We start from the raw sequence: 14,306 nt of genomic DNA on the forward strand, positions 1-14,306 counted from the left end.
GGTCAGGGAAAAGCAAAAGTACAAGAGAATCCTTATGTGACACACAATTGAATAACATTATATGATATCTCAAAAAAAAGGGGGGACAGATTCCCTTTAAAGAGGAACGTTCACAATTAATCATTTTATTTACATAACGCCAACACATTCCGCAGAACTTTATAATTATTCAGGAGGATGCACGTACAAATAATGATTATACATAAGGAGAGGATTCACATTAGATAGGTTCCCAGCAACAGGAGATCGCCTAGTCATTGGCTGCTGGGCATGCATGAATTGGCCAAATTATGTGCTAAGTATCTCCATTTTTTCCTATTTTCTAGAGCAGTAATGCAATTCAAATTTCATATATTTCACGTTTTCATGCTATAGCGCTACAGAGTGCTACTTTGTTAGTTAAGCATAGAGATGGCTACTCTTAGTAAGCACTTGTACACACCAGATTTCTGCTTGGAAGTTACGGTCAGTCTTTTGCTTATTATAATAAAAAAAAAAAAATAATGGCAGTACAATCTTTTCTCTCATTACATAGTTTACTGATCGGATTAATTTATTTTATAGTTTGATAGATCAGACTTTTACAGATGCAGTGATACCAAGATGTCTATATTTTAATTTTCTTAATGGGGCAAAAGGGGAACTTGTGTCTTCATATTATTAGAAACTTTTTTTTTCTTGTTACTGTGTTTAATGGTCCCCTTAGGGGACATGAAGCTGTGATCGTCAGCACTGCAATGTATAGTGAAAATCATGATCTCCTATGAATGTCAGCTAAACGCTGGCTTTCACAGGAGTATTGCAATGACAGGCACGGGGGTATTAAGCAGACCCCTGGCTGTCATGGCAACCCATCGGTGCAAGGTGCTTCGGCGCTGCAATAGTGCACCACAAAAACAAAATTATGCCTTTTTCCAATCCCTCTAACAAGCTGTGTGCGGTAACCTCCTATACCTATCCTGGGATATCCTATAAGTATGCTACTTGGCTGGACCTCATCTATTATAGCGGCTGTGCTAGTCAAACCCGGTTGGCTGCGCTAGACCATGCAATGTAATAGCTGTAAGGCATTATGGAAAAGCCCACATAGTCGCGCCTGATGTCACGTAGCCCGCTTTCTGGCTGCTGTAATCTTCAGCAATGTATGACCTGGCACTGGGCATTTATATTTTTTTGCAATCCTCGCAAATCGAAAATTGATCGAGTTCACGGGGAGAACCTGAGAACTTTCGGAAAAATGACTTGAAATGCATCCAATCATTCCTAAACATATAGATGTATAAGTTTATTAAAGCTAATGTTGTAGGTTTACCAAAAAGCTAAGTAAGCACTTTGTTTAGCCAATCAAAGTTTCCTTTGCTCAAAAATTTTTTTTTTAATAATAAACATATAACTTATCACAAAAACTATCCCTTATATATTACATTGATTGAGAAATTAAAAAATAATAATGGCTCTTAGAATGCCATAATGATGGAAAAAAAAAGTTTATCCTGAAGGCTGTAAATTGTTGTCCTGAAGCAGTTAATAAAAATTTATTAAGATTACCATAACATTTAATAATTCAAATTCACCATTTCAATCAGTCGTTTCCTACAGAGAGCAAAAAGGCTTTGAATACTTTTGCACAACACTCCTTATACTTATCCACAGCTAGTTCAGAACCATTCTTGGTTTGTCTTGCATACACAGCATACTTGAGACCTATTCTCATATTCAAATCTGCTAAGCGTAAAGGTCATCGCAAAACCTTAATCATTTGTTTCTTGAAATGGTCCAAGGTTGGTTTTGAAGTTCTGTACCTTTTGGATAACTGTTTCCGAATAATATAGACTGCATTCCTTTCAACATAATAATTTATAACGACTCCTTGCCTAAAATTAGGGGCTTTTATAAAATGTCAGTGATAGCATATTGCAAAAGCAAATATTCATTAATATTGTAAGAGTAACAGTCATTTTTTAATTTTCAGTTCATAAGTCAATAATACTCATGAAATGAAGAAACTTTGTAATATATTTTATAAGAGAAATCTGATTCATCCTCCACCACGACTGATCTTTCTAAAAAAAATAAATTCTCAATTCACGGGTAAAATACATATTCAGTGAAGACAGATTTCAAAATTACTGGGATGTGAGATGACAGTTGGTACTGATAAGAGTCTAAGCAAAGTGGAAGAGGGAGGAGCTAGAGGAAGAACGCCTCTCTTCCTGTCTACCGTGATTTCTTATCAGTAGACATTTTGAGAATTAATGATCAATCCTGGAGGAGAAAAAGAAGAATTTCTCCAATAACGTGTTATAAAGTTTATTATTTTCACGTGTATTATTGATTTTTAAAGTTAAAATTAAAATAATGGTTACCCTTTAAAATTAAGAATTATAAGTAGATGGAATGGCTACAATAGATTACTTTTACAGGACAGTAAATTACAATACGTCATTGATCTTACCTAAAAGAAACTTTTGGCAGTCACTTGGTATCTTTCCAATATTCGGAATGGGTGGTTTAGATCTCATTGCCCTGGTCTCTACAAATAAAGTCATTTTAGACAGCCGTTTCGGTCTTTCAAGTATTAATGATTTGGATTTATAAGATGCCCCTGGTCCTTTGGATTTCCGTAGGCACATTCCAAACTTGCATTTTTTACTGGTAGAGTTTTCCATTCTACTCAAAGTATGTGAAGATCTAGCAACAGACTTGTTCTTTCGTAGGCAATACTTTCGGGTGAAACCTCTTTCCAATCTCCATCCTAGTTTTAAGTTGGATTTGTTTCCTGCTAGAGTATTTCCAGAGGGGGACTGTCTATAGGCGCAAGACATTTTCGTTTCAACGTCAAGTTTTGTTAGATAAACTTTACAATCTTGAATGTTTTGCTTACTGCTAGAGTGCATGTTTAAAACTTTTGGCTTGGATTTGCACTTATTTTTCACCAACAGGTTTTCTTTTTTAGCAAAGCCCAAAGAACCAATATCCATTATTGAATTGGCTATAATTGCAGCTCCTTGACAATTTCCACTTCTTCCCTCAATGTTGACTGATTGGGCAATCTCTTGGGCAGATAACCGGATACTGGAAGAAGCATTTCCTCCGTAGGCTTTGGGCACATTTACAGGTTTCTCATGGCATGGAAATTTTACACAGACCTCATTATTCTGATGTGTCATGTTATTTAAATTAACATTCTGGACAGCTTTCCTGTTTCCTTTACTGATCTTTGAGTGATTGAGGAGCTTTGGTAATGTTTCTGATTGAGTAGGCAATCCGCAATTTTTAAAGTGTTTTTTAGTATGCAATGAATTAATGATGGATTCATTTTCCTTTGTTATACGTCCCTTCCTGTTAATTTTCTGAAGAGGGCTTTGAGCAATAGCTTTTCTCCCGATTGAAAGAGATTGAGTTTCTGTTGTTTGCATAAACCAGGCAGCAAGGTCACCTAGATCACATTTTTTCTGAAACAGCATCTGAACAGGTGACCTCTTCTCAGAGTTGCAAACTTTCAAGGTTGAAAAGGATTGCACTTCGTTATAGTTTTCCCTATTGTTCTTGCCGAGCCATGTATTTGCTACTCGTTCATATTTAGTGTCTAAATCTTTTAACAAACACTCTTTAGAAGTGGATGCAGACCACCACTTAAGAACAGTACTGGGCTGTAAACTAATATTCTCAGTGCAATTTTCCTCTTTGTTGCTGGTGCAGGTTGTATCTACTAAAGGCATTTTACATTGTTGCTTATGACCTCTTAATTTTCTTCTGTAAATTCTACATTTGTCAAGATATAATTTTTTTGATTCATGACATAAGGCACTCCTAACAGAAAATGTAGGGGATGGAAGAGAACTAAAAGACGATGACTGAGGCTTTCTAGATCTGGTTTCATAATTTGAACATCTCAGTTTTCTAATCAATAAAGAGCCCCATTTTTGTTTCGTGACTGTCTTTTGGTCTTGGTTCTTTTTTGCTGGGTCACTTTCTCTTTCAGTGTATTTTGTAAAGGCTTCCTGAAAAGGTAACACAAGGGTTTTCCCTCCTTGATGTGACGTGGAGCTATTGGTTCTACACATACCTGAGACATTAGAAAACCTTCGCTGTTTAAGACGTTCAGAAATTCTTTGAAGACTCAGAGCTTTAGATTCACGCTTTTGTAGAATTCTTTCAGATGATCGTAGAATTCGTTTCACTTTTTTAATTCTCAACTGGGTGTCTGACCCTTTATTTTGAACAACATAAGTTTCAGCAATCCTTGACTTCCCTAATTTAGAACAGCGGATTTTGCTTTTTGCCATTTGATTAGCAAAGCAGGAAAAGTCACTTTGTTTAGTACTTATCTTCCGTGAACATCTTTTGTGTTGGCTTTCAATCTGAGAGGCAGAGGCTTTTCGGCTTGAGGTTTTCCTTTCACAATGACTTTGATCAGTGGAAAATAAAAGTTTTGTAAGACCGATTTGTGCACTGGCTTTATTTTCAGGTGAACTTGGAGGTGCCTTTTTCTTTCTGTTATCACATGTTTTTATCACACAAGTAGAAAGTTTGGCATCTCCTGGTTTATTCAACGGAGGATATTCAGAGCTTAACGTATATTTCACTCCATCTTTGTTTTCAACTTTAGAGACAAACATTAGCTTTATTGGGCTAAAGTATGAACTATTTGATGATGTGGTTGGTGTTGATACTTTAGTTACGGACTTGAGAGTTTCAACACCTGCATAGTTGGCTTTTGCTACCACTGTTGAAATGAGATGATTTGTTGGGCCTTTAGTGCTTTGTTCCAGGTTTGGCCTTTTCTGTGACACATTTAATACATTGGCTTCAATTTCTCTATTGCAAAGGTTTGTGTTTTTTAATTTACATACACCTTTACAGTTTATTGTACTAGTAGCTAAAAGTTTGGAATCAGCTAGACGCTCTACCACTACTTTTAAATGAGCATTTTTTATTTGTTCAGTAGTATTTTTTAACGTCACCCCTTCAGCTTTAAGATTCTTTAGAATTCCTGAGTTTTTTTGGATTGTACATTTGCAAAATAAATTTTGGTTTTGGCAAGAAGACAGTCCATGAGACACATCACACAATTTACATATTCCTAGAATATTTCCGGTGTATCGTTTAGGTGAAATAGTACTTTCAAGACCTCGATCTTGACTGATACGCCGCTTATTCGCCTTCGGTTTTTCATCTACAATCATTTGAGGTGCAGAACATTTTAAGTTGGCAGGTAAACAAAACTGAGACTTCTTGTTACAGTTCACATTTTTAGAAGTTATTTTCAGTGTATTGTGAGGTAGATCGGCTATCTTCTCCTGAACATTACTCTCTGTTTCAGTGCTTTCACAATCTTTTAGACCTAAAACATGAGCATGTACCCCTACAGAAACTGCAATTCCATCATCTATGGTAGCTGGTGAATTCCTCACAAAATATTTTTTTTCCCTAGGAAAAGTATTTGCGAGACTATTAAGTTCCCTGGCAAAATCAACTGTCTGACAGTCAGATAAAGAGCTATTGAATATCGACATGTTGTCAATGTTTCTGCACAAACCCGATTTGCCATTTTTTTTCAAACTTTTTTCTTTTTGGTTAAGGAGCTCAGCAAAACCATTTGCTTCAGATTTAAGAAAATGCTTTATCAACTTTCCCAAATTGACACAGCTAGTTGATGACGACACACCACTTTTTCGTCTATGCTTTCTATTTGGTTTCAATCCGTTTTGATTTTCATTGGCACAGCCGATCACATTTTTTATTACAGCCATAGTCTTGCCTTGTGATGCATGAAAGTTTTTTAGGCAACATTTGCTTGTCATTTCTAGTTGCCTTCCTGTCTGTGTATATCCACCATGTAAGCCATTTTTAACCGTGGATCCTTTCAATTCAGTTACAGCTCTCTGTAGTCTTAATTTTGACAAAGCTGAAGAAAAAAGTAATCTTTGCCTTGTGGAATGGTGGGAACGAAAACAGCCATAAGTTTTCTTTTTTGAACGTGTATTTATACAGTGCAAAAGTTGATCACTTAAATGAACGTTGTCCTTTTTATTTAAGTTCAGTTTAACAGTCCCTAAATTCAAGTTAGGCCATGTGAATCGTAAATCCTTTAGACAAACACTAAGGCACGGGAGATTCAAATGATCTAGTTTTTTATTTATCTTGATGCTATTAGTAGATTTGGAGTTTGTGCATTTGTGATAAGCAACCAGTGAAGTGTCTGGACTTTGGGATACCTGTTCCTTTGACCTACTTTGTGCATTGCTAGGACACATTTGTGAACAGGATTCTTGTTCTTTCTTTAAGAATTTCAGCATACCAATTAACTGCTGTTGGTGGTATAAGCACAATGATGCTAAGACTTTAAATAACGCTGTGTTTTCCTTATGTAGCTCTGTGGATTTTTTCTTCTTTCTTAAAAAGTAACCCTTCAAGACACTGTAAAAAAAAGGAATAGTAAAAAAACAATTCTGATCAGCTGTAATACAATAAAATTGAAAGACTATATACTAAAGGAAAATAGCAGACGGAAGATTCTTAATGCTTTATTTTCTGTTATGAATACTTTAAAATTTAACAAAGAAAGTTATAGTTCACTTATTCCATTAGTTTTATAATAACTGCTGGACTCTATACTCTGGGTGTAAAATAAAAGAAAAACATGACATAATTACAGAAAGATGTAACTACCTCGGTATAAAGGGTCAACAAAAAATATGATTAGGGCAAGATTACAATATTATATACACATTGTTTTTCTAGAAAACTTTGTCATAATCTGGGTAAGGTTAATTCAGTTGCAGATATCAAAAGACTTTAAATGAAATTTCTAAGATAACTTGGAATTCTTTAAGTTAAATACCAAAATCTAAACATAATTGTCTAAACACTGAAATGGAAAAAAAAAAAAAAAAAAACTATCAAAAGTTCGGGGCTAGGCTTACCAGTTGCATAAACCAGGAGTTTTTTTTTTCTTTTTTAATATATTTTATGTTGCTGAAATGCAGCAATCGAAGAACATGCCAGGTTAGGCTACTTTCACACTTGCGCTATGAGGTGAAACGCAGGGCGGCTGCTAAGCTCCACCCCTGGCTGCACCTCCTCCAGTCAGCTCCTCCAATGGGCGCATGACGCTGCATGCGACCGGCGTACCCTATATTTAGCGTTGGGTACGCTGGCCGTGCGCTGGTATGATTTTGCCAGCGCAAAAAGGGCGCATGGGCATGGCAAAAAATCATACCAGCGCATGGCCAGCGTACCCAACGCTAAATATAGGGTACGCCGGTCGCATGCAGCGTCATGCGCCCATAGGAGGAGCTGACCGGAGGAGGCACGGGCAGGAGGCAGAGCTTAGTGGCGGCCCTGCGCCTTATAACGCAAGTCTGAAAGTAGCCTTAGCTGTTTTTCCTGCAAATTTAAGGTTCATATTAGAAGATAGAAACGCGAAGCATATCAACCAAAGACTACGTAGTAATTAAAAAAGATATATTTTTAATGAAAAGATGGATCGTAAAACAGTACAAAACACATCTCATAACCGTTAACAATTACAGAGCTGTTCAAATCCTGTCAAAGGTGCACCAAAAATATGGTGTCGCCCCACAGGCATGAGAATGGGGAGAGAAACAACCATTGGCATGGCATTGTATAAAAGTACAACTCGTCCGGCAAAAAACAAGCTTTCACATGGCCATAAAGTTATAGCTGAGAAGAGAAAAAAAAAAACCCAAGTACGTGAAGGGAATAAAATATATATAGTCACTATAGAGGATGAAGTATTCACTATGTCACCAATTTTCTAAGTAAATATGTATTTAAAGGTGCTATTTACATGAAATTCTCACCAGATGTCGGTAACAACCCATCCAAACCATCATAGATGTCCAGACGTTAGGTTGTATGTAATAATGAGAACTGACACAGGGAAAAAGTATTAAACACATTAGGAGGGAGAGGTTCAAAAGTGTTACGGAAAGTTATGACACTAGCTGAAATATCAGCAATTAGAAAGCAATCCTGCCACTTAGTGAATATTAATATCAGCTGGTTCAACCGATGGCCTATAAATAGGCGTCTCATTACCAAGTTGCCACACAAGAAACATCTCATAATGGGTAAAACCAGTGAGCTGTCCCAAGACCTTTGCAACCTTATTGTTGCAAAGCATACTGATGGCATTGGTTACAGAAGGATTTCTAAACTGCTGAGGGTACCAGTGAGCTGTGTTGGGACCATAATTTGGAAGTGGAAAGATTATTTCACCATTAACTGGCCACGACCAAAAGAATTTTCAGAAGGGCCTAAGAGCTAAGGGCCTCCTGTGGATAGCTATAGAAAGATCTGGAATCAGCAGGTACAATTGTTTCAAAGAAAACAATAATTAATGTACTCAACCTCCATGGTCTGTAGGCACGCTCACCACAAAAGACTCCATTGCTGAAAAAAGCGCGTTTTAAAGTTTGCGCGATAACATTTAGACAAGCCTGTGTCTTACTGGGAGAATATAGTCTTGTCTTGTAATAAAGACAATCTTTGGAGACCAAAAGGCACTACATATCACCCCCTTAAAAAAAGACATACCAACAGTGAATTTTGAGTGTGAAAACATCATAGTGTGGGGTCATTTTTCAGCATATAGCATTGGCAAATTTCATTTAATTGATGGAAGGATGAATGGAAAAATGCACAGAGACATTCTTGATAATAATCTGCTGCCGTCTACCGGGATGATAATTAAATGAGGGTGGAGATTTCAGCAAGACAATGATCCCAAACATACAAAGAAACTCAATTGGTTTCAGAGAAAAAAATAAAGCTGCTAAAATGATGAGAGGTGGGGGGAACTAACTTTTATCACCACTTCTCACTAGGTTTGTACAGAAAAGCAACACATGGTCTAAACTTCCTTTATCAGTTGTAGGGAGAGCAAATCTAATTAAAATTATATGGATGGCTAAGGCTGGTTTCACATTCGCGTTAAAACAACGCTGCGCCCTGCGTCGTTAAGCCCCGCCCCGAGCCGGCTCCCTGCCCGCCCCATCCAGGATCACCGCCTACTTTCGCATTTGCACGCATGCGATCGCGCACCCTATCTTTAGCACTTTTGACGGTGCGCCGTGCGCGCCGAAATGCAGCATGTTGCATTTCGGCGCGCATGGCGCACCGTCAAAAGTGCGCAGCACGCTACTTTCACACTGGCAGCGCATGATCTGCGCACCCTATGCTAAAGATAGGGTGCGCCGATCGCATGCGTGCAAATGCGAAAGTAGGCGGTGATCCCGGATGGGGCGGGCAGGGAGCCGGCTCGGGGCGGGGCTTAACGACGCAGGGCGCAGTGTTGTTTTAACGCGAATTTGAAACCAGCCTAATTCAGCAATCTGGATCCCATCCTGGTTCTTTCAAGCTACTAATGGTATTTTCAGATCCTTGCTGTGGAGGGGTGGATGGAATGTATTAAACTGGAAAAACTACAAAAAGAAAAAAGTTAGGATGGGTTAGGGATTTCCAATCCTTGGGCAAAATTCTTGGCCATTCAGGCTTAGTACTTTAGTGGAATGGGATGGAGTTGGCAAAAAAAATCCTTTAAGGGGTCTCCTGCAGGGGTTGGTAGAGTATGGGTCATTGTACGAAGCCCTGGAGAGTAACAAAAAAACTTCTCTGAAACAAGCTTCCATGCTATTAATGTATAAATTATGGTGGAAGATATGGGAATTACAGCAAATAGAGGGACGTTCACAATTTTCAATGCAGGAAATTCCTTGGCTAGTTAACCTGACACTTCTGGCTGGCTTTAAGGTGAAAGGAGAAGAGGTTGAGAAGGGTTTCTCAGCTAAAGGTACTGTCACACTTAGCGATGCACCAGCGATCAAGACCAGCGATGACGTGGTCAGGATCGCTGGTGCATCGCTAAGTGGTCGCTAGTGAGCTGCCACACAGGCAGATCTCACCAGCGACATCGCAGGGGTCGGGGGGTCGCTACTTACCTGTCAGACGAGGCGATCCTGACGTCCTCCCGCCCGCATCCAGGTGTCGTTCGTTGTCACAGCAGGAAGCTGACGACGAGAAACGGTCCAGGACGTTCTCGCGTGATCAGCGATAACCAGCGGGGGAGCAGTCGGAGGTAAGTATCAGACATAGCGATATCGCTAGCAATATCGCTGCTACGTCACAAAAACCAGTGATGTTATAGCGATATTGCTAGCGGTATCGCTTAGTGTGACAGGCCCTTAACTCTGGATAATGTGTTTAAGTCTTTCGTGCAATTGCTACAAATATCTTCAGTTGCATCACAACTTTAATGCCGATCTCTCAGAAATTGCACTGAATACTGTGGGAACAAAAAAAAAAGTAAAAAAGGGTGGAAACTAATACAATTAATTGGTAAATCAAGTAGCTCATCTGGGGTAATATCGTTGTTATATAGATTTTTGTTACCATTTGTGCTAAGGAAACACCCAGTACACAGTAAGCAGAGGTAGGAAGCTGAGGTTGGCCCAATAGAAGTACAATGGATATAGATATTGGAAAGGATCCCTCAGCTCTTAGTGAAGCAGACTCTCTCAACTATATTTAATACATTGTGTATACAGAAGACCAGTGTCTGTTTAGAATTGGGGCTGCAATGGACACATTGCCCTAGGTGTGATTCTGACGCCGCATCAACACTTCATAAGGATGTGATCATGCCCTGAAAAAGCGATACTGGAGGAAAGTAATAGGATTGATTGGATGAGTTTTCAAGGAGGTTCTGCCAACACCACTAGTCTGGGGGTACTGGGGTATGTGGAAGACAGACAGACAACTGAACCGGATATAGTAGCAATAGCACGTGCTATACTTAGCGAGAAAATTAAAAAGCACAACATTAGTTGGATACTAAAGAGCCCCCCCCCCAAAAAAAAAGGAATAACAAAATAAATTGGTTTTTAAACATGGAGAAATGGGTGTATAAGGAAAGAAGGACTAAATAAATTTGGGCTCCGTGGATTGACGAGTCAAGGCTAGGAAAGGGAAGCCATGGATTTGGCTTGATTTAACAAGGAGGACTCCTAGGAATTGGCTCTATGCATATTTCAGGTGTAATAAAGTATGTTTATATTGCAACAACACCCAAAAGAGATGTTTCTTCTTTGGGCTTCATCAGTAAGAAGACGACTCTTTGTGCTGTTTATTTTATCCCTCGTTCCTTCCCCCTAACCATTCTCCTCTCGCTCTTTCGATCCATTTCCCTAAGTAGTATTTCTTATTCAACACAGTTTTGACAAGGTCTTGTGTTTGTTTAAAAACTGTTGAAAATTTTCAATAAATAAAACTTTATTAAGAAACCCTGCTAAAATGGCAAAGCCAATCACCTGACCTGAATCCAATAGAAAAGTTAAGGAAGGAGGAAGCTCAGAGATCATAAAAAGAAGCCCACAGAAGTTCCAGTATTTGAAGTGTCTGTTTGTGGAAGAATAAGCCAATATCACACCAAAGCAATGCATGTGACTAGTTTCTCCATATAGTATGAGTCTTGAAGCGGTCATCCCCAACAAAGACTTTTATACTAAGGGCCCCGTCACACATAGCGACTCACCAGCGATCCCGACAACGATATCAACTTGTCAGGACCGCTGGTGAGTCGCACATGATCGCTGGTGAGCTGTCAGACAGCTTCACCAGCAATCAGCACCAGCGACGCCGAGCATGCGGCGTCGTTGTGTACTTTAGTTACCAGCGAGCTGATGCAGGGAGCTAGTAACTAAGGTACACATCGGGTTTCTAAGGGGGCGCGCATCACTCAGAAACCCGATGTGCACCTTGGTTACCAGCTCCCTGCATCAGTGTGCTGGTAACTAAGGTACACATCTGGTTTCTAAGCACCGCCTGGTGCTTACAAACCCTGCGTTTACCTTAGTTACCAGTGCTGTGTGTGACGGGGGCTTAAGGATAAATTTCAGTAACAGTGTTCAATACTTTTTCCCTGTGCCATTTCTCATTATTACACATAAAACTTAAATTTAAGAACATCTATGGCTTGAGTTCTTTGGATGGATTGTATGATTATAGATATCTGACGAGAATTTCATGCTAATAGCACCTTTAGAGATATATTTACAGATGAAATTAGTGACGTGTTCAATACTTATTTCACCTGATGTATTTTGTGAAAGAAAACGCTCTAGTAAAAGATTAAGATTTCCGCTTTAGGTTTGAAGGCTCTGACCTTCGCACGATATATACAGCTCCCACTCAGAGTGGTAGCAAGCTTATCTGAAGATTATTAATTTTAAAACATGGAGTTTTCTAATTCGAAAGTGTTGATTATTAAGGCTTTAAAAGAGGTTTGGATGTTTGATATTTCTAATTTATCCTAGAAATCTAATTTCTATATTTAAATAAATATAATTTTCAACTAATAATTTAGAGACGAGCGAATCGGTCACAATTCAAACTTGCCAGATTCACCAAGTTTTCGAATAATCAATTTTCTGTTAATCAAAACTACTCTACTCTCCAAATAGCAATGAAAATCGTTTTACACCATTCTGTTTTCTGCACATAATCTTCATTGCTGTGCTGTCACAAGCTATATGCAGTTATTGCTTTCTTTATGGCTGTAAGGTTCCCTTACCCATGTTTCGCCACAAAACGGCTGTTGCAGTTCACGTTTTAGCTTTCATACTGGCTACATTCCTTTTTGATTGGCAATGCTTTACCATGTGATATGAGCTTAAAGACATTATGGGAAAGGTTATGTGATCTTCCTCTGGCTGAAGTTTTTACAATGTGTAAAATGACTTCAGACATTAAAAGGGAACAGGTCACCAGGTTTGGCCAATACGAGTTACGGCCACCACCTTTCAGGGCTGACACATAGCATTCTATAATGCTGTATATCTGCCCCCAACCGGACCTGAAAGAGCTGAAAAATATCTTATTCTCACCAGGTGGGAGATCAGTCCGGTCCGAGGGGTGTCGCTGGGCTGGGCCTCTCTGAGCTTTCCAGGCACCTGCGCACTGCAGTACTTTGAAGAGAAGTACGCCGGCGCAGGAGATCAATGCCGAGCAGACTGCGTGGATGATGGAGGGACGCATCAACCACGCAGATCAAGGACGGCGATTGCAAGAAGATGGGAGGCGCCGAACCAGGGAGACACCCCCCCTCAGACCAGAGTTCCCCTCCTCCCATGAGTATAATAAAAGTTCTTATCTTGCAGGTCGGGTTGGGAGCAGACATACAGCATTATAGAATGCTTCATATCAGCCCTGAAAGGCGATGGTCGTATCTCATATCGGCCTAACCTGGTGACAAGTTCCCTTTATGTGATTGCACAAAGCAAACAATTTGAACTTGCCAGATTAAGCTAACATTTATTTATATTATTTATTAATATATACAGTGGCTGGTATAGTGTAATGGGCTAAATGGGCTCCTGGAACAGGCAAGAGAATCAGAATCTGGATCTGATGAAATGCTACTATAACAGCAGACCAAATGAGAGCGGATATATGAAGCGTATGAGGAAACTCTGGATGGATACAAGACCTGCATGTCCACTGACTGAGAAACAACTAGTCACCCAACGTTTCAGTATCACATGAGATGGATCAACTGCACTGCAGATGCACCCCACATGAAGATCTGCAAGAACAACATGTGCAAGATCCTGATCCAATCCTACATCTAAAGAGCAATGCAGCTGATCTGAAACAGAAGATCTTAGATAAACTAAATACCATCAATACCAGAGATCGACTGCCAAGGCTCAGCAAAGAATGCTCGACAACAAGCTAGAAGATGTCAATAGAGCACTCGTATCAATACCTACCACCACCATAACTCAAACTAATAAACTGATCTATGCTACTGCCTCAGCAAGAATAACAAAAGTACTTGCTCCCCTTGGAAAAGAAGACTGGAGACAAAGATAAAGGTGACACGTAGGGAAGTCAGCCAACTAACAAACACAGAAGGGTGCAAAGATGAAGAATAAGACCAAGCTAGTTAAGTATAAACCCCAAACAAATCCCTAGAGACTGCTAAACAATGGCTCACAGCACTTGCTGCAAGACTAGGGAGATACACTAGAGAAGCTGAGGCCAAGAAAATAAATGCTCTGTTCTCCAGAGAACTCCACAACTACAGAGTAATAGCACAAAGGCAGCAACTCCACCAATAGCAATACTGGAGAAACATATGGGAGAAGGAAAAACCACAATACTAGTGCAATGTGTCTGCAAGATGAGAATGAAACACCGCAACCACCTAGAGCAAGAACCAGTCATCATTAAACAGCCTGGCCTAGACATGATCCACACCTACTGGCTAAAGAAATTAA

At 39.4% G+C, this 14,306-nt stretch overlaps 1 protein-coding gene across 2 annotated transcripts in view; it reads right to left on the reverse strand.

Annotated features, from left to right (window-relative positions):
• LCORL (ligand dependent nuclear receptor corepressor like) overlaps window positions 1-14,306 on the reverse strand; it is a 125,018-nt gene that overhangs the window by 6,870 nt on the left and 103,842 nt on the right. For both annotated transcript variants that reach the window (XM_073574657.1, XM_073574656.1), the window contains exon 7: window positions 2,456-6,423. In XM_073574657.1, coding sequence (XP_073430758.1) covers window positions 2,456-6,423 — 3,968 coding nt within the window. The remainder of the gene's footprint in view (window positions 1-2,455; window positions 6,424-14,306) is intronic.

Source organism: Dendrobates tinctorius, unplaced genomic scaffold, assembly GCF_039654945.1.
Source record: "Dendrobates tinctorius isolate UK_male_01 unplaced genomic scaffold, ASM3965494v1 ptg000039l, whole genome shotgun sequence".
Classification (NCBI taxonomy): domain Eukaryota; kingdom Metazoa; phylum Chordata; class Amphibia; order Anura; family Dendrobatidae; genus Dendrobates; species Dendrobates tinctorius.